The sequence below is a fragment of the Phymastichus coffea genome, unplaced genomic scaffold (genome assembly GCF_024137745.1).
Source record: "Phymastichus coffea isolate CEN01 unplaced genomic scaffold, Cenicafe_Pcof_1.1 PCOF00060, whole genome shotgun sequence".
Taxonomy (NCBI): domain Eukaryota; kingdom Metazoa; phylum Arthropoda; class Insecta; order Hymenoptera; family Eulophidae; genus Phymastichus; species Phymastichus coffea.
Window position 1 is genome coordinate 818,533 of NW_026706871.1, and position 23,963 is coordinate 842,495.

A 23,963-nucleotide genomic window follows, 5' to 3' on the forward strand; every position below is an offset into this window, starting at 1 on the left:
ATTTTATACAAACGCTTTGATCCATTGTTTTCGACAGTAGAAAATCGCTGAGCACAAAAAACACGTCTAACGTTTCTATCTCGCAAAAAAAGTAAACATACAAACTGGCTGTAACTGTGAGCATATGTGAGGGACATGTATAGCAAAATAATAAAAAAAATATCGATGATCGAATCTCCGTAGCCCGCCCAATTTAAAAATTCATCTTACTTTTTGAACACATCTCGTATAGATATATAGATCACGATTATTTCTTCATCTCAATGAAAAATAAATTTGTTATGGTATAATGTAATTTTCTAAAATAATATTCTTGAACGGGATCTTTCTGCCAATTGCTTTTGTGTCTGAGTTAAATATACATTTTTTTATCTACAAAGTACACATGAAGAGATATATACCTAACGAATATATACTGTTACGCTTACATAAATTATTTCATAAATTATTTCATTTTCAGTTGTACAAATAGTTTTCGCGTACTATTTCTTTGTTCTATGTTGCGTTAATCTTATGTAGAAATAGTATCCAAAGTTTGAAAAATTACAGATGTTGGTATATTTTTTTAATTCATATGTAATGGAACCTGTATAGCAAATATACATAATAAAAAGGACTTGAAAATGTTCATGAACAAGGCTTCTTCAAGAAAGCAAGGCAATATGTTTTCGGTTAATAAACAGTATTGAATTGGTGGAATAGTTTGATGTTATTTTTTTATTCTACTAAAATAAAAAATAAATCAATGTTTTCGCAACTAAGATGCAAGAAAAATGGTAAAACTGAATAATTAATTTATTGAATATGCATGATCCTATGACTATAGGTATTTTTCAACATATCTTCTTTAAATATTAAATATATGAATGTACAGATTACAATATCTGGATATATTCATTTCAATGTACGAGTACCGGGAAAAATATTAAGCTTATGTATTTATTGATAAGGCTATCTTTATGTCAAAAAAAAAGACAAGTATTGTAAAGAAAGTGTTTATATATCGATTATCTATAGATTAATTGCCAGCGAAAAATTCTTAAATTGCTAGGCAAATATGTTATGAATAATTACGTTTATTTATAACATCAATATTTATTCGATTTTGAACGTAGTTGAACAAACGTCTTTGAGTGGTTCGTGCTATTTCACATCATAAAACAGTTTTCGTATATTCTTATCGCAAAACGGTACATTATGATTCACAACGTGTTCTAACATCTAAAATGAAATCACTCTGATTTAAAATTCCTCTTGAATATTTTTTTGTGTTATAAGAACCAGGTTAGTATATTATGTTGTGATATAAAACTAAATTTCCCTGACCGTTTGATCAATTTCGATTAACTTCTTATCAGTAGGTAATACAGTTACGGTATGATATAAATGTGTCTTTCAAAACAGATTATTTCAAAAAAATTATTTAAAGAATTATGAATTATGAATGTTGAATGGACTTAAACATATTGAAATATTTGTAAATAATTGAATCAATTGTCAATATTTGTACCGTTACTTTTTTAATATCACACTCATTTGCTCAATTATTTAATATTTCTAGTTTCACTTTTGTAAAATGTTTGGATACGCACTTTTTGTAATCCTCTGGCTAGTAGCCGACCCTGGATTGGCTAACGAATGGTTGACAGCACCCGAAATGTTCGGTGACACCGTTGCCAGATTATTTTACACAGAAATAAGACATGAATCGCAGTACATATTTCACGTCAAGGTGGAAACTATCTATTACGATAGTAGAACTCCAGTAAAACAGTGTTTGTTTCAACTAGTAAGTCGCCCAGTCGTTGCTGCAATGAATATCACGACATTTAGGCGACTGGATGAAGATAAAATTGTGCTCTCTTGGTACGACGAAATGACTAACGGTTCTTTTCGCCAAACCAAAATTGTAGTACTGAATATGAGTAACTGTATACTAGTTGAGCTTAACGTGGCAGCGGAAAATGCTATTGTTATTCCGTCAACTGACGAATTGAATATTTTTTTGAATGACTCTAAATATCCTTGTTTATTTACTAATATGAATAATAACATCCACTCCATTCATCGATGCTGGTACAGCTATAGTTTGCAAGATACTAATTTTACCAACCCTAAAGTAAGATTCATAAAGGAATTTAACGTTGCTCTTGATTGGTCGAGCATACGTATCGAACAATTGTCATCCAAAGATTTTGTTATCCGTGGATTTCAAGGCAACCTCTACAAAGTACTAGGGATGAATTATGCTAGCGGTGAATTGGATACTCTGCTGTCAATACCAAGTATGAATCGGACTTTACAAATGGCTTCGACAGGTTTGACTTTATGCTGGTCCCTTAATTCTGGCTATAACAATGTCATATATTGCGATCAATTCAATAACCAATACGAGTTAGTTTATTCAACTGAAGAATCGTTTAATGAACCCATGATAATTAAGTATGTGCAATCTGACTATGAAGGACAAATTAGCTGTTTGCTTGCTAAAGCTAAGTGCACAGATATAAAAGATTGCTGGACATTTACACGAAAAAATTTTTATCGCAAAGATAATTATTCCACAGAAAACACGGTTGAGATCAAGTGTGAATCACGAAATAGGAATAAATGGATATTTTTCGGATTTGCAAACAATACTTCTTATGCGACTGATAGAGCTATGTGTTCTCGGTCAGGAGATACATTAGGTACTGATTCTTAGTGACAATGAGATACTAATGGACATCTACATTGTATATGAAGCTATACACCACTATGATAAGCGCTTTGAGGTTGTTGCATATCTAAATCAAATAAAGAAAAGCCTGGAACTTTTTCTTTGTTTTATTATTTCTTTTTTTTTAATACACCAGTAAATATGAAACGTTAAACACAATCAATTTAATAAACGATTGCATTTCGTAAAATCGAAATAATTACGAAATTATGGTACAGAGGTTTGGTTCTGAAAAAATACAAAATTACAAAATATTCATGTAGAATCTTAAAGTATTTTTGTTCGCTATAAATATTTATTCTGTTTTCTTGATCTCGTAACAATGATTCATCGTTTTTTTTCTCTAGTTTAATAGCTTAGTTATTCATGTCTTTTATGTGATATTTTATATGAGAAGCCTACAAGATTATGTTTTCTTGTTATCGCTTTTTTACTATTTTTACTACTTTTTTTTACTATTTTTCTCCAGGTACGGTAGCGCATGGTATTTATATCATTTCGAAGATATATCTTGTTGAAATTTGGCGTATGTGTTAAGCCTAGCTATCTATGTGTTATTTTCTTTGTGTGGAAGTTATAGTTGAAAATTTATTGAATTTTTTGAAAACATGAAATTGCATTTCTTCGTATTTTTATATGTGTGGTTTCCTATTAAGCTTTTGTATGATTTCGGAGTTATTTTATTGGAACTTGGCGTGTGTTTTCAGTCTGACACGTGATTAAAACTATCATGGAGCTTGTCACTGGACCTGAATAAATTTAATTATTATTTTGAGGAGATACAGCAAAAAGTTAGATCAAAGGTTTACTTTGTCATGTCAAATAGTATAAATGTTGGTTTTACTGCGTTAATATCAAAGGTGCGAGAAAATCTAATGGAAATACTTTTAATCCACGTTTATCAAATATAAGAACAATTCTCATAAAAACATTCTGTCATCAAATAAGAGAAATCACACAAAAAAAACACAACAGAATAATTTATAAAATACGAATAAATTATGAAAAAATGTATAAATTGAACATTTTATTTATAAGAATAATAACATTATCAGAGGAAGGTAACTACCAAAGACTTGACAGCATTTTTTGAATTGCTCGAAAACGTTTTCAGATAAATAGAAAAAGTACGTTTGCCTAATAATGTCGAAAATGCCATTTTGCCTTGTCTGCAAGGTTAGGTTTTTCAAAGAAAATGACTATTTTACGCATTTGATACTCATGTGCATAAAACTGCAAATACAATATTTTATAATATAAAGACATATTATATTTATATAAGACGTGTAAATATATCGGTTGGGTTATCGCAATTAATGCTCTATTGGTATCACCGACTGAGCAAAAAAATTTTTCCAGATTTTTTCTTATACAAATATACTAGTCAACTTAAAATTTTTTCATATCATCCATGGTAAAGTTGTATTTTTTCAAAATGAAAAAAAATTAAAACTTTACTTTCAATTTTTATTTATTTTTTTCCATTTCCAAGATAATGTTGAAAAAGACAGTTGTTTATTGCTCTTCGTTTAGATAAAATGGATATTCTGATAAAGTTTCAAGTTGATTAATTCAGTATTTGTTTAAAAGAAAACCTAGAAAAATTTCTTCCGCTCAGTCGGTAACGTCAACCGTGCTACAAACTAGTGGTGGACGTTTATCACAAAAGTAATCGAACGAACACAATCGATTACCAAACTCTATTCCAATCGGATAATCGATTAATCGGCGGAAACATTTAAATAACTATAATTTATACAGTGTTTGTTAAAGAACGAAATTTATCGAATCCAACTGTTATTATTTTCAAAGTTCTACTATACAATAATGAAATTGATCATGGACCCAATTAATTACAATAAATTTTTTCATGGAACTTTTATTTTTGAGTTTGAGTAAAATGAAAAAGACTAGGTGCACAACGTAAGTGACATATACAAATTGATAATCCCAATATGATCAATTACAACACGTTATAAGCTCAATCACAGGTTTTTGCATAATTTCCATCGAGATTTATCTTTCTTTTTATTTTTCAGTTTTATTAGTGAATATCGTCTTATCCAGATATTTTAATATTTTCATTGTTTCCAGTGTTTTGATCCTCATTCTAGACGTTGAAAAAATTCATTAGTAAAATAAAACTCGTTGAAGCTTGATGTATATTAAATTCAGTTAAAATATATTCAGTATACTATAATAAAATAAATATTTTTTTTTACTTACTACTTCTTAAAATAGAAATGATCAAATAATTTATTATTTTAAAATTAAAACCAATATTATAATCACACATAATTAATTGAATAATTAATTGAATATCTTTGATTTTCCAATGTCACCGGGGTGGGTTGGGATTTAATTGACTAGTCTTCCATAACCAAAAAATTAAAAATAATTTTTGTCGCGCACGCGAAATTTTACTTCAATTTCGATTACGAGTTAAAAATGAATCGACCTACGATTAATCGGAGGCTCAAATATTCGACTCGATAATCGATTATGTACAAATATAATCGGACGATTATTAAACATCGATTAAAATCGCCCATCACTACTACAAACATCAGAAGCGATACAAAAAAAATAAAAACTTTTCCTTCAAAATTGATAGCTGAGTTTACTAAGACAGAAGAATGTATGCACAAATTATAAATTATAAGTATGAAATTGTGAATACTCAAAATTTAGTCAAACGATTCATATCGATACAAAAGAGCTAAAAAATGAATTATATAAAGAATTGGGTAAAATTATTAATAAATGCAAAAAAAAGATATTATTGACGTAGAAGGAATGTAAAAAGGAGAATTACAAATTTATATAAAAGAAATAAAAGGGTAATAATTAAAGGGTCTTTTAAGGGGGATATTCATACAGATCGATCAAAAAATCGTATTTATTTAAATTTCATTAATTAAATCTATAATGTTTAAGAAATACGGTGTCAAAATTTCAGAGCAAAATTTCAAGTCATTAACTTGCTAGTGCAGTTTGAGTGACCGCGCTTCGGACCGCGACGAGTGGGTAACCAGGTGCATACTCCCTAATAAAGTGTTTAGGATTTGGTTTCTAGTTCCGGTAGGGGACGGAAAATATTGAAAATATTTTATGTCCTTCTCGCTTTAAATGGATTATTGTTGATTAATGAAAGAAAACGATCCGGAACGGTAAATGTCTTAAAAAATGCATTTTTTCCGCGCCGAAAATTTTAAACGAGTTTTATCGAAAATTAGATTTTCTTGATTTTCCGACTTTATGCCATTGGTTATTCAGCGAGATTTCATCTTTTCATTAAAAAAACGCCATTTTAAAGGTAATTTAATTGTCATCTAGTTGAACTTAAAGGATTTGAGGAAAATTAATTAACAATTGTTTTGTAATAAGAATGAAAAAAATATTTTCAGGATTTTTCCAAATGTTCGACATTTTCTTGCTATTAGTTGTAATCTGGTGAAAATAAGTCTATGGGGATGGAAAACATTAACTGTTCACTGAACAATTATATCCTATATTTCAGAATGATGCTTCAAATGCAAAGATCGGCATAAAATCGGAAAAATAAAAAAATTCCTCCCGAATTATAGGTAATTAGCATGTCGACAAATTCAAATTTTGCAATTAAAAAAATTTCTTTACATTTTAAAAGGTTGAAATTAAGTTGTCTTCAAATTTCACATAATAATGTTGTATAGTTCTTCTAAAAAAAAATTTCTTTAATTAATAAAAAAATTCCCCGTTACATGCCAATCTTAGGAAAAAATCTGGGAAGCATAAAAGTTTTATATATTGGCAAAAATTATCTCAGTTTTAAAATTCCAACGTGATCGTCTTCTGTGAGTCTAAAGCTTTCCAAAAAAACCATTGCGGACAAAAAAACTTATAAATATATATTTTATTAACAATAAAATATTGATAAAAAAATCACATAGTGTAACCCTCATGAAACTTTGTATAGTTTTTGAACCGGTTATCACATCTTAAAAATGTCAACGACATTTGAAAGTTTATGCTTTTAGCTTGAAAGTGTCTGTTAGCTTGTTTTTTTTTGTCAAAACTTGCTGCAGTATTTTTTTAATTGATCTGTCATTAAAATATTTACATAAAACCTCATTAAAAAATAACTTATATTGTAGATACTTAGTGGCAAGAAAGCGTCTGTAAAAGTCTGGAAAATAATATTTTAGGATTATCCATACGATTAGATACTAATTATATACGAAATTTATCCGTAATTTTAAGAAATATAATACGAAATACAATAGATGAACTTGCTTGAATGGGCATTTTCAAGCTAAAAGCATAAGCTTTCAAATATCGTTGACATTTTTAAGATGCGATAAGCAGTTCGAAAACTATACAGAGTTTCATGAGGGTTAAACAAATTTGATTTTTTATCATTATTTTATTGTTAATAAAATATATATATTTTAGTTTTCGTTCAGTCTGCAATAGTTTTTTTAAAAGCTTTGGACTCACACAAAACAACCACGTTGGAATTTTAAAGCTGAAATAATTTTTCGCCTATATAGTATATGAAACTTTTGTGCTTTCCAGATTTTTTCCTAAAATTGGAAAAAGCATGTGACAGGGAATGTGCTACGAAGTTCACAAAACTAAAATTGTACTAAAATACTGTCAATGAAAAATAAATACTATCAGCAACATCAACTAGATTTATTGTTTAAATAGAATTATCAAAGTGTATTAAAAACAAAGAAAAAATATCTCCTCAGAAATGTCAAACGTAACTTATAGAAATTATTATTATTCAAAGAAAATATATAAAAAATCATGCCTGTTATAAATATAGCTTCTTTGACTGAAGACAGGATGATAACCGAGTATTTAATGACTCGAGCTATAAATATATAATAATAATATACACAGGATAATCGTATAAAGAAATTTAAATAACCGAAAAACAATTAGCTGTCAAAGATACGAAATTGAAGATACGCATAAAAACTTTCCAAGCTGTTACTGCTTATTCCAATTGTCGTGAATACACGATTACTCTAATCTCAAATAATAATACGTATGTATAACGAGTTGCCGCATGCAGGCACTTGAAATATACTACGTAACCATTACAGGTAATATCTATGTGGCATCTTAATAGTGTTAATGTAGGCTTTACAATTGAAAAATTTTTTATTTTTAGTAATAAAAGAAATTGTTTTTTAAGTCGGATTCGATTATTTAAAATATTTGTAAAATATTCCAATTTTTGCAACTCTTTCAATAATTTGTAATTTCAAACATTTTTTACTCTTACAGAATGATTCTGAAAATTAAGCTACTTTCTGCGTATTATCTTATTTTTAGCCATTTCAGAGTTATTTTCATTGTTAAATGTACGTAAAGTAGCCTGAATATTCTTTAACAATAAAAAACAGTGACAGACTATGTACGTCCTATATATTTTTCATTATTTCTATTAATTCACTCAAATTAATATAAATAAAGTATGTATATTTTAAGCAATCAGTGTATTCCAGTTGAGGGATAATAAGTAAATAGAAACCTATATTTTGATTTAAGTTTATTGATAGAAAAAGCCGTGGGTATCGACAAAGCTATAAAAGATACAAAGGCAACAAAACGAGAATTGGAAGAGAGTAACGGGGATAATAAAATGATAGAAATGTTTTAAGAAAAGACTTATATTTGATACATACTATATAAAAAAAAAGAACTTGAATTTTACAGACTTTACATAGATGAATGTTTTTAAAAAAACTTCAAAGTAACCTTATCTAATGAGTCCTTACGAATGGCGAATTGATGAAGTATGGTCAAAGTTAAATATACTTGTGATTTTCTGAGAAGTATTTGTTAGAAAATATATAACAAAATCTGAACCTCATTATTGCAAATTAGCTATAATCAATTTTAATGATGTGATGGAGTATGATATTTTCACTGGCTAGCGTATAAAAATATTAAAATCTATGTCAGGTATTTTGACAGTTTCAGCGATATTAGAATTCTACGAGATCTTATGACATACCTCGGTATTATTAAGTTCCACTATAATCCAAAAGGATATCATGATTTTTATGTAGATCATATAAGTTTCTATGTAGAGCATATAAGTAAATAAATTACAAAAAACTCATCGGTCTTATACGAACAGTCATGGAAGAATTATTAACTTTTATTCTTTTGGACACTTCTTCCCTGCTAGAAGCACAAGATATTCTACTAATCGAATTATCACTAGAGAAAAATTATGCTGTTAGTGAAACTTTTCACATTCAACTTTATTCCCAATATCGAGGTATACAACAATAAACTTAACGTAGACAAACAAATTATTGACTTACCTGTAGGTAATTACAAAATAGAAGACATCGATTAAGTTGATCGTAAGGCTTTGGAACACACTAAATCAGTGTGTATTCATTTGTCAAAGCGTACTGCAGTATTTTAATAATTGATTTGTTATCAAAATATTTACATAAAACCGCATTAAAAAATAACTTATATTTTAGGTACTTACTAGTAAGAAAGCGTCTCTAAAAATCTGAAAAATAATATTTTTGGATTATTCATACGATTATATACTAATTATATACAAAATTTATCCATAATTTTAAAAAATGTAACACAAAATACATTAGATACAATAAAAATTAGATCGAATATGATAAATTATTTTACTTTTTCAAATGAAGCAGATGAAAACCCGTAATCGATTATTCAATTTCTCTTTTTACAGAGGAAAATGTCAATAGATGACGCTACATGAGATCTACAACAATTAACCTACTAAGCTATGGAATAATGTTAAACAGAAAAGAAAGCGAATCCAAATATTAAAAAATAAATGAATATCTAAAAGTAGACGATCGTCCTTTTTTATAAATAAAACTTACAATTAGCTCGTCACATATCTCTGGTTGAGATGCAACGATTATATTCACGAAAAAACATTTTCATTTTCTTACAAAGTAGAGTTTTTATAGCCGATAATATTTTGTTCACGAAGAGTAAAACAAAGGATATGGTTGACGATACAATGAAAATATTTAAAACTGCCAAATTTATGGAAACGAACATAAATGCTTTTTGGTATTTCAAAATCGATGAATCATATGTTAGATTTCTTGCAAGAGAGAAATAAAGAGATAAATTACAGTTGAAAATAGACAGTGGAGAATGAAAATTAAGTTGGTTCTTTAACATTATAGATGCAAACCTTGTGACGGAAAAATACGGTCCTGAAAACCAGCGATGGTTATGCCCGTGGCCCTCCGCACAATATTTAAATAAAAAAAAGGATCGATTCGATAGACGCGAATGCTCCCACGGCTAAATAATACTTTGGGCATGTATGTTAATCGCGTACGATATAACAATATAGGATGTGGATCGAGTATAAGGTAAATCATAGTGACACTCATGTAACTCAACTATCATATATTTACAAGGAAAATAACAACAAATAAAAGATAAAAAAGCTTACAACTAATGAAAGAATCAAAATAGAAAAAGCAGAAATCAAAGTAACAAAATTACAAAAAAGAAAGAAAAATGAACAAAATCAAAACTTAAACCCGGAAATTAAGTATAAAAGAAACTAAACTAAATCAAAATCGGAGCCCATTGGCATCAATCCGTCGTAATATAAAGCGGTGGCGCTTCCCGCACTCGAACTTCGCACCCGCGATTATTAGGATGGAAAACCCACGCAAAAATCGGCGAACTAGCTACCGAATTTTCCAATTGTCAGGTGCACGCTAATTTTGTCTCTCTCCTTCCCTTTTCGCACTCATAGCTGTTGCCGATGATCGCTGAATCTGATATGTTTTTAGAACTTGTTGGTATCTATTTAAACGCGGCGAATTTGACTGAAAGTAATTCATATTGAAATTATTTTGTTTTAAATATGGAAATTTATGTCGGTTTTCAATGGTTATATCTGTAGATGCTGGCATGAAATTGCTGAAAAGAAGTTTTTACCCAGAAATAGAGTAAAGAATTTGCTATCGCTATGGATAACTTTTGCAATCATGGATGCGAGGAGCTGGAAAATTTTCCATCTCTTACCTTAGCCCAAGTATCATAAAAAGATGATTATCTAATGGATACTCATTGACACGTTGGTGAAGTAGTACGATATGTACCAAAGATTTTCCAGGGGCCTAAGTATTTAAATAAAACATAAAATTATTTACATAAAAAATAAAACTAACTAAATACATTTTTTTATTACCTAATTAATTATACGATATTTTTGAAAAGAATATTTCAGAATTTCATCAACATACGACGATTTTCTTAAATGGATGATTACCGGTTCGAGCAATAAAAACTTCTCTTACATTTTCATTAACAACACATCGCTACATATAGCATATCTGTATTCCCGTTACTTATACAGTTCTTTTCCATTCAATTAAGTTTGTCTATCTGAAATCCTGTACTTCTGCGCTGTTTAATAATAACAGTTTTATGGATGTTGTATATTCTTGAACGGCAGTTACAAAAGCATTGGTATCTTGAATATTATCATTTAAATCTTTTTTAAGATTATGAACTGTAGCGTAATGCTTTACTAATCTTCCTCTACCATCGACTGCGCCCTTTCCATGATCCGTAGTACAAAAAATCCAGCTTCTACTACGTAAAGACTTCTTAAATTCATACAAGTTAAAAGCAATTTTTGAAATGAGCAGCAGCTCCATCTGACAAAATTGTTACGCTTTCAAAAGTGCCGTATGACTTTTCCAAATGGCTAACTATTGTATCAAGGGCTAATAAAGCATGAGCGGATTCATGCTTAGTATCTTCACTGACAACTGCATAACTTTTGACTTCATTAATGAAATAACATACGGTAGTGAAAACAGATATTTGTTTATTTATCCAATGGCTGCATCTTTTATATTTCAGAATTTTTAATTTTTAAGAACGACATTAGAATGTACACTTACAAATCTATCAATTTATTTGTGTGTGTGTGTGTGTGTTTGTGTGTGTATGTGTGGATTCCATCCGCGATAATTGTTTTTTTTTCGTTCAATCATGGAAACTTTCCGTAACTTTGGAACTTATATTTATTTTTATCTAAATAGTCAAATTCAAAACGTTCGGACAGAATGCATTGCCTGAGAGTGTACCTACAATTAAACTATGGTTATCATTTTGGCCTAACTTCAATAATAAAAAAAAGAGAAAGCATAGTCATGAATAATCGTTTTTGTGTACATCACATTGAAGATAAAGGTATCTGACTGTATAAAGTATTTTATTATGTCAACTACTGTCTAAACAATATTATATTAATAATTTTTTCCTAAAAAAATTAGGAATTTCATTTTTCCATATAATTCTTAACATTCATTAAAATTGCTCTGAGATTAGTAATCATAGTTTTCAAGAGCAGAATACATCAAAATAAAATAATATACAAAATTACATTTAGAAATCTTTATCTTTAGATCATAAGCTATAAAACTGAATGAGTGAATCAATCTGAACATAACTCGTTACTTTTAATTTGGTTCTTATTGTAATAACATTAATTACAATTTTTTTCATAAATATACGTAATTACAGTTGTTCAAATAAAGAGCAAATATATAGAAACTGTTATAGGAAATTATTCACCTCGTCTATTAATTGTCAAAATTTTTAATGAACTACATCAACGTTGTAATGGCAAGCAGAAATGACTATGTTATGAATGTCAAATTGAAAGTTCTATTAAGCATTAATCGTTGTAGCTTCCAAATGAAAATTTAATCATATTTTCGAAATATTGCGCATAATAGAATGATGTACTTACCCTCAAAAAGATCTATATAGCTTAGAATTTTTATTTTGCAAACTAGCTTTACGGATTGAAAATAATAATTATGTGTACTTCTCAACGATAATCTGATTACTTTCCGAACATTTTTTTCACTTATGAACGCAGACGAAATACCTAAATATTTAAACTATATAAAAGATATACAAGTTGTGTTCAAAAAGTAAGGTGAATTTTTATTTTTATAAAAAAATATTTATTTATTCATTAATATTTATGTTATCCTCTTCAAAGTAATAATCCCCCTCAGATGTAATATACTTGTGCCAACATTGTTTCCAATCCTCCAAGGACTTCTGGTAAGCACTTTCTGGTATAGCCTTGAGTTCTTCTAGCGATTTTTTCTGTATCTCCTCAATCGTTCCAACCCTCCGCCCTTTCATGGGTTTCTTGAGTTTTGGCAACAGGAAAAAGTCACAGAGGACCAAATACGGTGAATATGGTGCCTGAAGCATAATTGTGGTTTTGTTTTTCACCAAAAAGTTCGTCACAAGCAACGATGAGTGAGCAGGTGCGTTATCGTGATGCAAAATCCATGAATTGTTTTCCCACAATTCCGAACGTTTTTTTATAATGCTTCTCGCAAACGGCACATAACTTCAACATAATACTCTTTATTGATCGTACGACCTTGTGGTAAGAACTCTTGATGTACTTCGCCACGATAATCAAAGAAAACAGTGAGCAAAACCTTGATATTTGATCGAACTTGACGTGTTTTTTTCTGTGTTGGTTCTTCTGGAGTCTTGCATTAGGACGATTGGGCTTTAGTTTCTACGTCATAACCATAAACCCACGATTCGTCATCAGTTATCACTCTTGATCACATCAGGATCATCATTGACGTAGTTTAACAGCTCTTGAGCGATGCTCCTTCGACGGTCCTTTTGTTTAAAATGAAGAAGTTTCGGAACAAATTTTGCTGCTACACGTTTCATGCCGAAAACTTCGGAAAGAATTGTATGGCACGAGCTAACAGAGATGCCGACGTCTTCAGTCACTTCTCTAATAGTGATTTGACGATTTTTTAACACCATTTGTTTCACTTCTTCAATACTCAACATCAGTTATTGAAGTGCTGGGACGACTAGAACGGGGTTCGTCGTCAGTGTCTTCTCGGTCATCTTGAAAGAGCTTATACGACTTGTAAACATTTTTTTAACTTAAAGTAGACTCACCGATTCATTGTTTTCAACAGGAGAAAATCGCTCTGTACAAAAAACACGTCTAACGTTTCTATCTCGCAAAAAAAAGTAAACATACAAACTGACTGAAACTGAAAAGGGTGAGGTGAGCAGGAAATAATGATATATATTTTTCTTGTTTTTCTTTATTACTTCGGTTTACAGAGTAAGAACAAGTGTTAACTTACGAGAGCAAGAGTGAACGACTTGTGCGCTTGCTGGCTGAACCAACAGTACCGTGACTTTCATTCTCTGCCCCGCACGGCGGAATTCTTCCGCTAGAGGCGCTACAAGTCTTCGGCAGATAATGGTGGGGAGCCCCACTACCATAGGGCTCCTCCCCGTAGTTCTTCTAATCTTAACGATTCTATCTCTCTCTCTCTCTCTCTCTCTGGTAAGCATCACAGCATCTTTTCAACGGCTCTTCAACAAATTCAGTTTAACTAATCATCTGGCATCACACCTTCGAGCAAACTGTTCCAGGTAGTGCATCTTCCACGGGGCTAACAAGTGTACGCTGTTTCATGCATAATTATTTGCATTCTGCCCTGGAATTTGCATTACTTGTGCAACCAGCATCACCTAACCTCTTTCACCTGGATCAACACTGCATACGTCTCTCTACTAACAGAATCAATTGCTGAATCACAATTGCACCAGGACATCTCATCACTTACCTGGCCGTTCTAGCTCTACCAACAACGAATATCATCGCTAGAACAATTATTTTCTCGTCGGTTAAGTGAGGAATATTTTGTCCTACCTACATTTTGCCACTACTCTGTATTGTTCATTTTTCTTTTATTATTTGTTATTACTGCGAACCTGTAATCGATCATTTTAATTGTTAAGACTACATCTCACCTCGATTCATCTAGTATAATTCACATCTTCATCTTTATTGTTATTTTCATAATCATTCATTTTAATCTTAAGTTGTAACGTATATTTAAGTCGGGTTGCGTCATCTTGCGAATTTTCCGCGCCAAATTTTCCCCCTAATTTCTATTTCGCGTTCCGCATTACTGTGAGCATCATCTTCGCGCGCATTTTGAATTTCCCGCCACACCCTCTGTGATAATTCGCTTTTCCTCGGTAGAGGTCACTCTACCGAGTTTATCATAGCTGGTTGGTTGCGTGCGCATCCGCGCCACTTGAAATTGCGCGCGAACATTCAAATTATTATAGACACTTTATCTCTTTCTAAACCTATCTCGCCTATTTATGTCAAGCCGCGTGTGTGCCAAGTGCGGATTGATCGTGCGACGACCTGATCAACTCCTCCTCTGCAACTCCTGTAATTCCCTGTACCACAACTGTTGCATTTCACCCAACTCAAGACCAGCCAATCACAACTCTGCAGAATTTAACTGCTGCCTCAACCGCTCGCCGAACGTTGATACTACTTCAGCCAATACCGTCTTGGATATCTTCGCTACGCCAAAAGGACACTCCCCCTCCATTATCACACACGCCAGGAAACGTCTAGCCTCACCAACTCAGCCATCACCGCTGCCGATCACCAAAGCCTGCAGATCTGAGCTACCTCCGACTACAGGTCGGAACTCCGATTATTCGGCAATGTCTGAGGTACCTGAGTGGTTCCGCAGGGAGTCGCAGCTTAACGCGGAACGGCATGCGAGGGAAGCCCAACTCAATTCTGAGCGCTTTGAGAAACTTTGCGGACTCTGGACTAAAACGCAGGATGAGTTTCGCGAGCGTGACGTCCATTTCGCAATAGTCGACGAGCCTGAAATCTTGGTTCATGGGTTACCAGCGGAATTTCAAGGTTCCCTCTTCCAGGCCGCTACTTCTGTCCTCATTACGCTGGGCTTTGGTGGAGAGCACAACCTCCCTGCGATTATTGCGACAAGGGAGTGGAATCCCACCGCTGCCTCTCGCTCTACTGCGCCCACGGATCAGTCGCAGTCCTTCTCTCACTCGACCCAAGGTGCACGAAGGAAGTCCTTCACCTTCCTGCTGGATTCGCCATCCTCTCGGGACAGAATAATCAAGCTTTCGTCCAGACTGAAGGGGCACACTGCCCAGACGATCTTTGGCTGTGGAGGTGGTTTACGGGTACTACTGCGTCCAATCTACCCCAAGCCTGTCTTCGAGCTGCTATCCAAGGCCAGAAAAGTGAGTGATGACCTCGGATACGCGTGGCCTGTGGTGCGAAACTTGCGGGTCTTCTGCCGCGCCACGCCGCAATCGGAGCTCATCCCTATTGTGTCTGAGGCTGACCTACGTGGATTGTCGAGGCTGGCATCTCGCTAACCAGTCGCATGCTCGGCGGGAGTCCCAGGCCACCCTCACTCTTCGGCCGCGCCTTCCGCTCCTCTTACCGGTGCCCGTCACGATCTCCGACTCCCTCGCTCTGATCTTCATATCCGACCGGCTGCAAATACACCAAGCTTCACTTTATCTGCCCCTTCTTCTCAGTCGCCAACCCGTAACCCAGCTCAAACTTCATGACATTCAACGGTCCCACTAAATAATTCTGTTACCACCTCCATCCCATCTCGATCTTCCCTGACCGTTGCGCACATTAACATAAACGGTCTAAACGTACCGTGGCATTTCTCTCTCCTAGAAGCACAGGCACATACAAGTTCATATGACATTATTGCCATCTCCGAAACCAAACTTTGTAATGTCATCTCTGATGACCACCTCGTACTAGCCAATTACAATTTTTTCCGACTGGATCGCGAGGGCAAGGAGGGTGGTGGAGTTGGCTTCTATTGCCGCAATAGTTTGACAGTAAAATTACTCGCTGCCTCTGATCCCACGTTTAACAACTCTCCTGAATTCATGATAGCCGAAATCCAAAATAAAAGCCACCTAAAACTTTTATTTGCAATTGTCTACCGCCGTCCATCCGCCAAAATCCCATCATTTTTCTTCAAAACCATCTCTTCTTTTCTTCCTCTCTTCAACGATGTCATTATCACTGGTGATTTCAACTCCGACCTTACATCACATCTTCCACACGTCCTGGCATTGCGCGATCTCATCGATTCACACGCACTTAGGGTTGTCTCCACCGAGCCTACACACCATCCCATTACTGAGAGTGAAGTGACCACACATACAGCGCTGGATCTTTTCATAACAAATCTCTCAACTCACATCCTTAGTTTCAACAAATCTCTCTCCCCATTTGTACCTTATCATGACTTAATTGAGCTTTCAATACTTTTTGACTCGCCCCAAGAACAACCTAAAACCTTTGCCTCCCGCTCTCTCCATCGTCTTGATAAATCTGTCCTGAACTCTCTTATCACCACCAAGCTCTCGGTCTCCCAGGATTACCTGGGTGATTCTCTTCGTCGAGACACTCCCTCAGTCGATCAACTTGAGCGAACTTTCACCCTTGCGGTTTGTGGAGCTTTTGACGAACTAGCCCCTTCTCGTCTGGTTACCATCTCCTCCAAAAAGAAGCCGTGGGTGACTGATAAGCTGCGTGTCCAAATGCGGATCCGTGACGCAGCCTACAAACGCTTTCGAGCCTCCAACTCATCCTTAGCCCTTCAACAATATCGCTCCCTAAGAACTGCCATTTCAAACGAGCTCGATACTGGGAAAAATAACCATATCCGTCATAATATTGAACACGCCAATAGCTCCAAATCCAAGTGGAGGACTCTCCATGACATCGGCCTAACCAATCGACTTCTGCCGTCACCACTGCTCTTTTTCTCAGCTGACGAACTCAATAAATACTTTGCTACAGTTGTCAACAGATCTCCAGCCCTAACCCTCACTACATTTGACAATATCTGCAGTTCCCCCTTGCATTTGACCTTTACTTTTCCTCCTTTTGTCTTCTCAAAAATTAAACAAGCTGATGTTGAGAGCGAGATCAGGGTGTTGCGTTCTAGGGGCAGGGGTTGTGATGGACTTACGGGAGGGATGCTTCTCCTTGGACTTGACACCGTAGCTTGCAACCTTACTGATATATATAACAAGTCCATTGAAACGTCTACTTTCCCAGCCACGTGGAAGCGCACCCTTATTCGTCCTCTTTCTAAGGTCAGATCACCCCAGTCTCCTTCTGATACTAGGCCCATAGCACAGTTGTCTGAACCTTCAAAAATCCTTGAACGAATACTGCACCGACAATTCTCTGACCACTTGGAAGCTAATGACCTTCTGGATCCCAGACAGGCTGGTTTCCGTAAGGGACACTCTACTGAGACTGCTTTAGTGGGCGTCCTTGACGACATGAGGTTTGCCATTGATAGGAGGCAAATTACCATCCTTGTCCTTTTTGATTTCTCAAAGGCCTTCGACGGAATTCCACATGACTTGCTTATTAATAAGATCAGAGCTTGTCACGTTGGTGACTCCGTCTTACGATGGTTCTTTAGCTATCTTGTCGACAGGGTGCAAGCTGTCATTGACCATGGGGACACTGTTTCGCGGTGGGAGCGTGCCCGGACGGGTGTCCCGCAGGGAAGCGTCCTTGGTCCGCTACTGTTTGCCATCTTCATTAATGACCTCCCACGAGTTCTTTTTTTCTGCAAGCATCTAATTTACGCTGATGATACTCAGATTTACCTTCACTGCATCCCTTCCTAGATTGTTGAGGGGCTTGAGAAGGTCCAATTAGATGCACAGGCGGTGGCGGACTGGGCGCGAGCGAACGGTCTCCAACTCAACGTCGCCAAAACAAAGGTCATGATCGTTGGTAGCGAACTTCACGTCCTCGCTATTGACCTAAACTCGTTGTCCAGGCTCAAGATTGATGATGTTGAGATTCCATTCTCATCATCGGTCAAAAGCCTTGGACTTACTATCACCTCGACCCTTCAATGGAAACCCCACATCTCCGACATTGTTAAGAGAGTTCACCTTGGTCTAAATTCCCTTAAATTTTACAGAAAATCACTCACCATTGAAACAAGGAAATACCTGGTTCAAACTTTGATCTTTCCCCACTTTTCTTACGCCTCCATAGCCTTCATGCACCTTGATAAGTCCAGAACCCTGGCCCTTCAAACAGCTTTCAATGCCTGCGTCCGATTTATCACAGGCTTTATTCCTTTCATCCCCACACCAAACATTGACTCCCATGTATCCTTCCATAGATTGCGTCTGGGCTGGCTATCTCTTGAGAGTCAGCGCAACATCTCTCTCATCCTTCGTACATACAAAACCGTATACTGTCAACACCCGTGCTACCTTACGACTTATGTCAAAACCCCAAATCCTCCTAATCTTAAGCACTCCTCCCGCAATCCCCCGATGGCCTTCTCCTATCCCGCTCCAAGAACTGAGGCTTGGAGGTTCTCGGCGGCGGCCTATGGCATGTATCTTCTCAACCAGCTGGCCATAACTGAGTTTGATATTACTCGCTATGTAGAGCTCAGGCGCTGGCTCTATGACTATTTTATGGTAATCGAACAGCTCCTTTTTCGCCATAGGGTGGACGCCGAACACCTCACAAATCTTCCCTTGCTCCTGAAACTTCCTTCTATCCCTCTTCCTTTCAACGTCTCCGCCTTCACTTCCTCATCAGAGTACCTCCTATCACCTGGTCGCTACCTGGTCTGTAATTTTCCCCCATTCAATTCCAAGTTGTAACACCGACCGACACTTCAACCCTGATCCACAATCTACCTTCACTGTCACTTCGTCATCTCTCCAGGCCTTACGAGTTAGTTCTTAGTCTTGAATCTGCTTGACCACCATGCTTGTTAACTTGTTTGCTGGCTCCATTACCCTCTTTGGCCGGTGATTTTATTTAGTGTTTACTCTGGCCTCTTCAGCATAACGTACTGTGTTATGCTTGCCTGTTCACCACTAGTCACTTAAGTTCATCACATTCCATTTAGTACGCCCTGCTCTGTGATCTCATCTATCTTGTCACCTAACCTATTGTCAATCAATACATCGCTATTCTTTCCATCTCATGCGAATATTGTATCATTTATTGCTATGTATGCTTCATAATCTCACACTCATACTCCTTAATTATATTGTTTAACTTATGTTCATCTTAAATTAATATTTATTTGTATTACTTTATCGCTTATTACTGCGCTCTAATTTAATGTATCTGCATTGTATTCTGCTCATAGCCTACGGGGTTATACCCCACGGCTTAATAAAGCTTATTCTATTCTATTCTATTCTTTCACCCGGTGGCGAACGGTCTCTTGGACAGCGTGCACAGCTGTCATACCGTATCCCATGGTTGACCTTCAATACCCGGGCAACAAATGCCTTCTCAAGGTCTAATAGCACTCGGGGAGCCTTCTGCTCGCCGATGCGTTTTCATTGGGCTTCCAGGCCACGAGACACCGCGTTCAAATGCGCCCGTACTGGATACACGGGTATAAGAGTCACGAAAGAGATGTAAATTTATAACTACGTTACCCGTTAATTTATAAATACGTAAATTTATAACTAACGGATGATAAGATCTGCCAGCAGTCACACACGTCGCTCAATCTTTTACATTATTTACTTTTACAAATTTCTCCGATAGTTTCTCAGTTTACAATAGGACTCGAATTTTATGAAACGCGACCGTTTTCGCAAGCGCTTACCTGCACTAAAAAATTGATCTAATACCCTGTCAGACATGTGTCGCGCATATGGTTGTCGCTTGGGTCGCAGCACGCTTGCCGAACGAAAGATTTTTGAAAACAAAACCGCGGAAACCTTCTACGCCTTCTACACGCAGTCCGGACGCGAGTTTCTTCGTCTGCCCCCTCCATTCGGTCTTTCGCCCTCACTCTGGCTTATCCGCTCCCTTGTCTGCTTGCCTGCCGGTCTAGGGTAACATGTGATTACCCTTCTCGTATTTATGCAATTTACCTAACGCTGATTATGCTCAAATCTACAGCCTCCAGGAGATAACTCCTCAGAGCTGATGGGGGCATCACGGACACGAGTACGCTTTCAAAGCGCTCGCGTACGTCCATGAGCAAGACAAGGAGCGGCAAAAAGACGAGGCACGTGCATCCAAGCATCACGGTTCCTTAATTTTATCAACCGCGCACGAACTCGAGAACGGCTTACGGCGCAGGGCTTCGAAAAACCAGAGAGAAATGTGATGGGACACGTCTGTGTCACACGTGGCTCGCACTTGTCTTTTTCCAATGAGAAGGCCCAACGTTCATTACCGTTATCGCTACTGGGATCGCTCGAACTCTCGCCCCTTACAACCTTCACGCGCTGGTCAAATTTTTATTGCGTTTCCCAAAATTTTGTCGCCTACACATCTCGAGTACAGTTTGAGGGTCTTACTCTCGGCGTTTTTTACAGAAACTGTAAGCATATGTGAGGGACATGTATAACAACATAATAAAAGAAATATCAATGATCGAATCTACATAGCCCGACCAATTAAAAAATTCATCTTACTTCTTGAACATATCTCGTATAGATATATAGATAACGATTGTTTCTTCATCTCGATGAAAAATCAATTCGTTATGGTATAATGTAATTTTATAAAGTAATATTCTTTTGTGTCTGAGTTAAATATACATTTTTTTATTTAGAAGAGATATATACGTAGCGAATCTATACTATTACGTTTACATAAATTATTTCATAAATTATTTCATTTTCAGTTGTACGAATAGTTTTCGCATATTATTTCTTTGATCTATGTCGCGTTAATCTTATGTAGAAATACTATCCAAAGTTTGAAAAAGTAGACATCTTAATATATTTTTTTAATTCGTGTGTAATGGAACCTGTATAGCAAATATACATAAAAAAAGGACTTGAAAATGTTCATGAACAAGGCTTCTTCAAGAAAGGAAGGCAATATGTTTTCGGATAATAAACAGTATTGAATTGCTGGAACAGTGTTATATTATTTTTTTATTCTACTAAAATAAAAAATAAATAAATGTTTTCGCGACTAAGGTGCAAGAAAAATGGTAAAACTGAATAATTAATTTATTGAATATGCATGATCCTATGACTATAGGTATTTTTCAACACATCTTCTATAAATATTAAATATATGAATGTACAGAGCTTCATAAATTACAATATCTGGATATATCCATTTCAATGTACGAATACCAGGGAAAATACTAAGCTTATGTATTTATTGATAAGGCTACCTCTATATAAAAAAAATAGACAAGTATTATAAAAAAAGTATTTATATATCGATTATCTATAGATTGATTGCCAACGAAAAATTCTTAAATTGCTAGGCATATATGCTATGACTAATTACGTTTATTTATAACATTAATATTTATTCGATTTTGAACGTAGTTGAGCAAAAGTCTTTGAGTTGTTCGTGCTATTTCACATCATAAAACAGTTTTCGTATATTCTTATCGCAAAACGGTAGATTCACAACGTGTTCTAACATATAAACTGAAATAACTCTGGTTAAAATTGCCTCTTCAATAGTTTTTTGCGTTATAAGAAGCAGGTTAGTATATTATGTTGTGATATAAAACTAAATTTCCCTGACCGTTTGATCAATTTCGATTAACTTCTTATCACTAGGTAACACAGTTACGGTATGTTTTAAATGTTTCTTCAAAAACAGATTATTTCAATAAATTTATTTGAAGAATTATGAATTATGAATGTTGAATGGACTTAAACATATTGAAAGATTTGTAAATAATTGAATCAATTGTCAATATTAGCACCGTTACTTTTTTAATATCACACTCATTTACTCAATTATTTATTATTTCTAGTTTCACTTTTGGAAAATGTTTGGACACGCAATTTTTGTAATCCTCTGGTTAGTAGCCTACCCCGGATCGGCTGATGAATGGTTGACAGCACCTGAAATGTTCGGTGACACCGTTGCCAGATTATTTTACAGAGAAATAAAAGATGAATGGCAGTACATATTTCCCGTCAAGGTGGAAACTATCTATTACGATAGTAGAACTCCAGTAAAACAGTGTTTGTTTCAACTAGTAAGTCGCCCAGTCGTTGCTGCAATGAATATCACGACATTTAGGCGACTGGATGAAGATAAAATTGTGCTCTCTTGGTACGACGAAATGACTAACGGTTCTTTTCGCCAAACCAAAATTGTAGTACTGAATATGAGTAACTGTATACTAGTTGAGCTTAACGTGGTAGCGGAAAATGCCATTGTTATTCCGTCAACTAACGAATTGAATATTTTTTTTAATGACTCCAAATATCCTTGTTCATTTACTAATATGAATAATAATATCCACTCCATTTATCGATGCTGGTACAGCTATAGTTTGCAAGACGCTAATTTTACTAACCCTAAAGTAAAATTCATAAAGAAATTTAACGTTGGTCTCGATTGGTCGAGCATACGTATCGAACAATTGTCATCCAAAGATTTTGTTATCCGTGGATTTCAAGACCAACTCTACAAAGTACTAAGGATGAATTATGCTAGCGGTGAATTGGATACTATAATATCAGTGCCAAGTATGAATCGGACTTTACAAATGGCTTCGGCAGGTTTGACTTTTTGCTGGTTCCGCAATTCTGGCCATAACAATCAAATATATTGCGATCAATTCAATAACAAAAACAAGTTAGTTTACTCAACTGAAGCATCGTTTAATGAACCAATGATAATTAAGTATGTGCAATCTGACTATGAAGGACAAATTAGCTGTTTGCTTGCTAAAGCTAAGTGCACAGATATAAAAGATTGCTGGACATTTAGACGAAAAAATTTTTATCGCAAAGATAATTATTCCACAGAAGACACGGTTGAGATCAAGTGTAAATCACGAAATAGGAATAAATGGATATTTTTCGGATTTCCAAACAATACTTTTTATGCGACTGATAGAGCTATATGTACTCGGTCAGGAGATATATTAGGTACTGATTCTTAGTGACAATGAGGTGCTAATGGACATCTACATTGTATATGAAGCTACACACCATTATGATGAGCGCTTTGAGATTGTTCCATATCTAAATCAAATAAAGAAAAGCCTGGAATTTTTTCATTGTTTCATTATTCTTTTTTTTTAATACATCATTAAATATGAAACGATAAAAGCAATGAATTTAATAAGCCAGTGCATTTCGTAAAATCGAAATAATTACGAAATTATGGTATACAGGTTTAGTTCTGAAAAAATACAAAATTACAAAATATTCGTGTAGAATTTTAAAGTATCTTTTTTCGCTACAAATGTTGATTCTGTTTTCTTGATCTCGTAACAATGATTCATTATTTTTTTTCTCTCGTTTAATAGTTTAGTTATTCATGTCTTTTATGTGATATTTTATA

At 34.8% G+C, this 23,963-nt stretch overlaps 2 protein-coding genes across 2 annotated transcripts; both read left to right on the forward strand.

The window, feature by feature from the left end:
• The first annotated feature begins 1,163 nt into the window (after positions 1–1,163).
• Positions 1,164–2,805, forward strand: LOC131666736 (uncharacterized). Its single transcript, XM_058939614.1, has 2 exons — positions 1,164–1,284; positions 1,562–2,805. The coding sequence occupies exon 2, from the start codon at positions 1,577–1,579 to the stop codon at positions 2,702–2,704; it is 1,128 nt and encodes a 375-aa protein (XP_058795597.1). The 5' UTR covers positions 1,164–1,284; positions 1,562–1,576; the 3' UTR covers positions 2,705–2,805.
• A 19,390-nt stretch (positions 2,806–22,195) lies between these two features.
• On the forward strand, positions 22,196–23,662 carry LOC131666729 (uncharacterized). The gene is made up of 2 exons (XM_058939593.1): positions 22,196–22,230; positions 22,417–23,662. Exon 2 carries the CDS (start codon positions 22,432–22,434, stop codon positions 23,557–23,559), a length of 1,128 nt encoding a protein of 375 aa, XP_058795576.1. The 5' UTR covers positions 22,196–22,230; positions 22,417–22,431; the 3' UTR covers positions 23,560–23,662.
• The last annotated feature ends 301 nt before the right edge of the window (positions 23,663–23,963 follow it).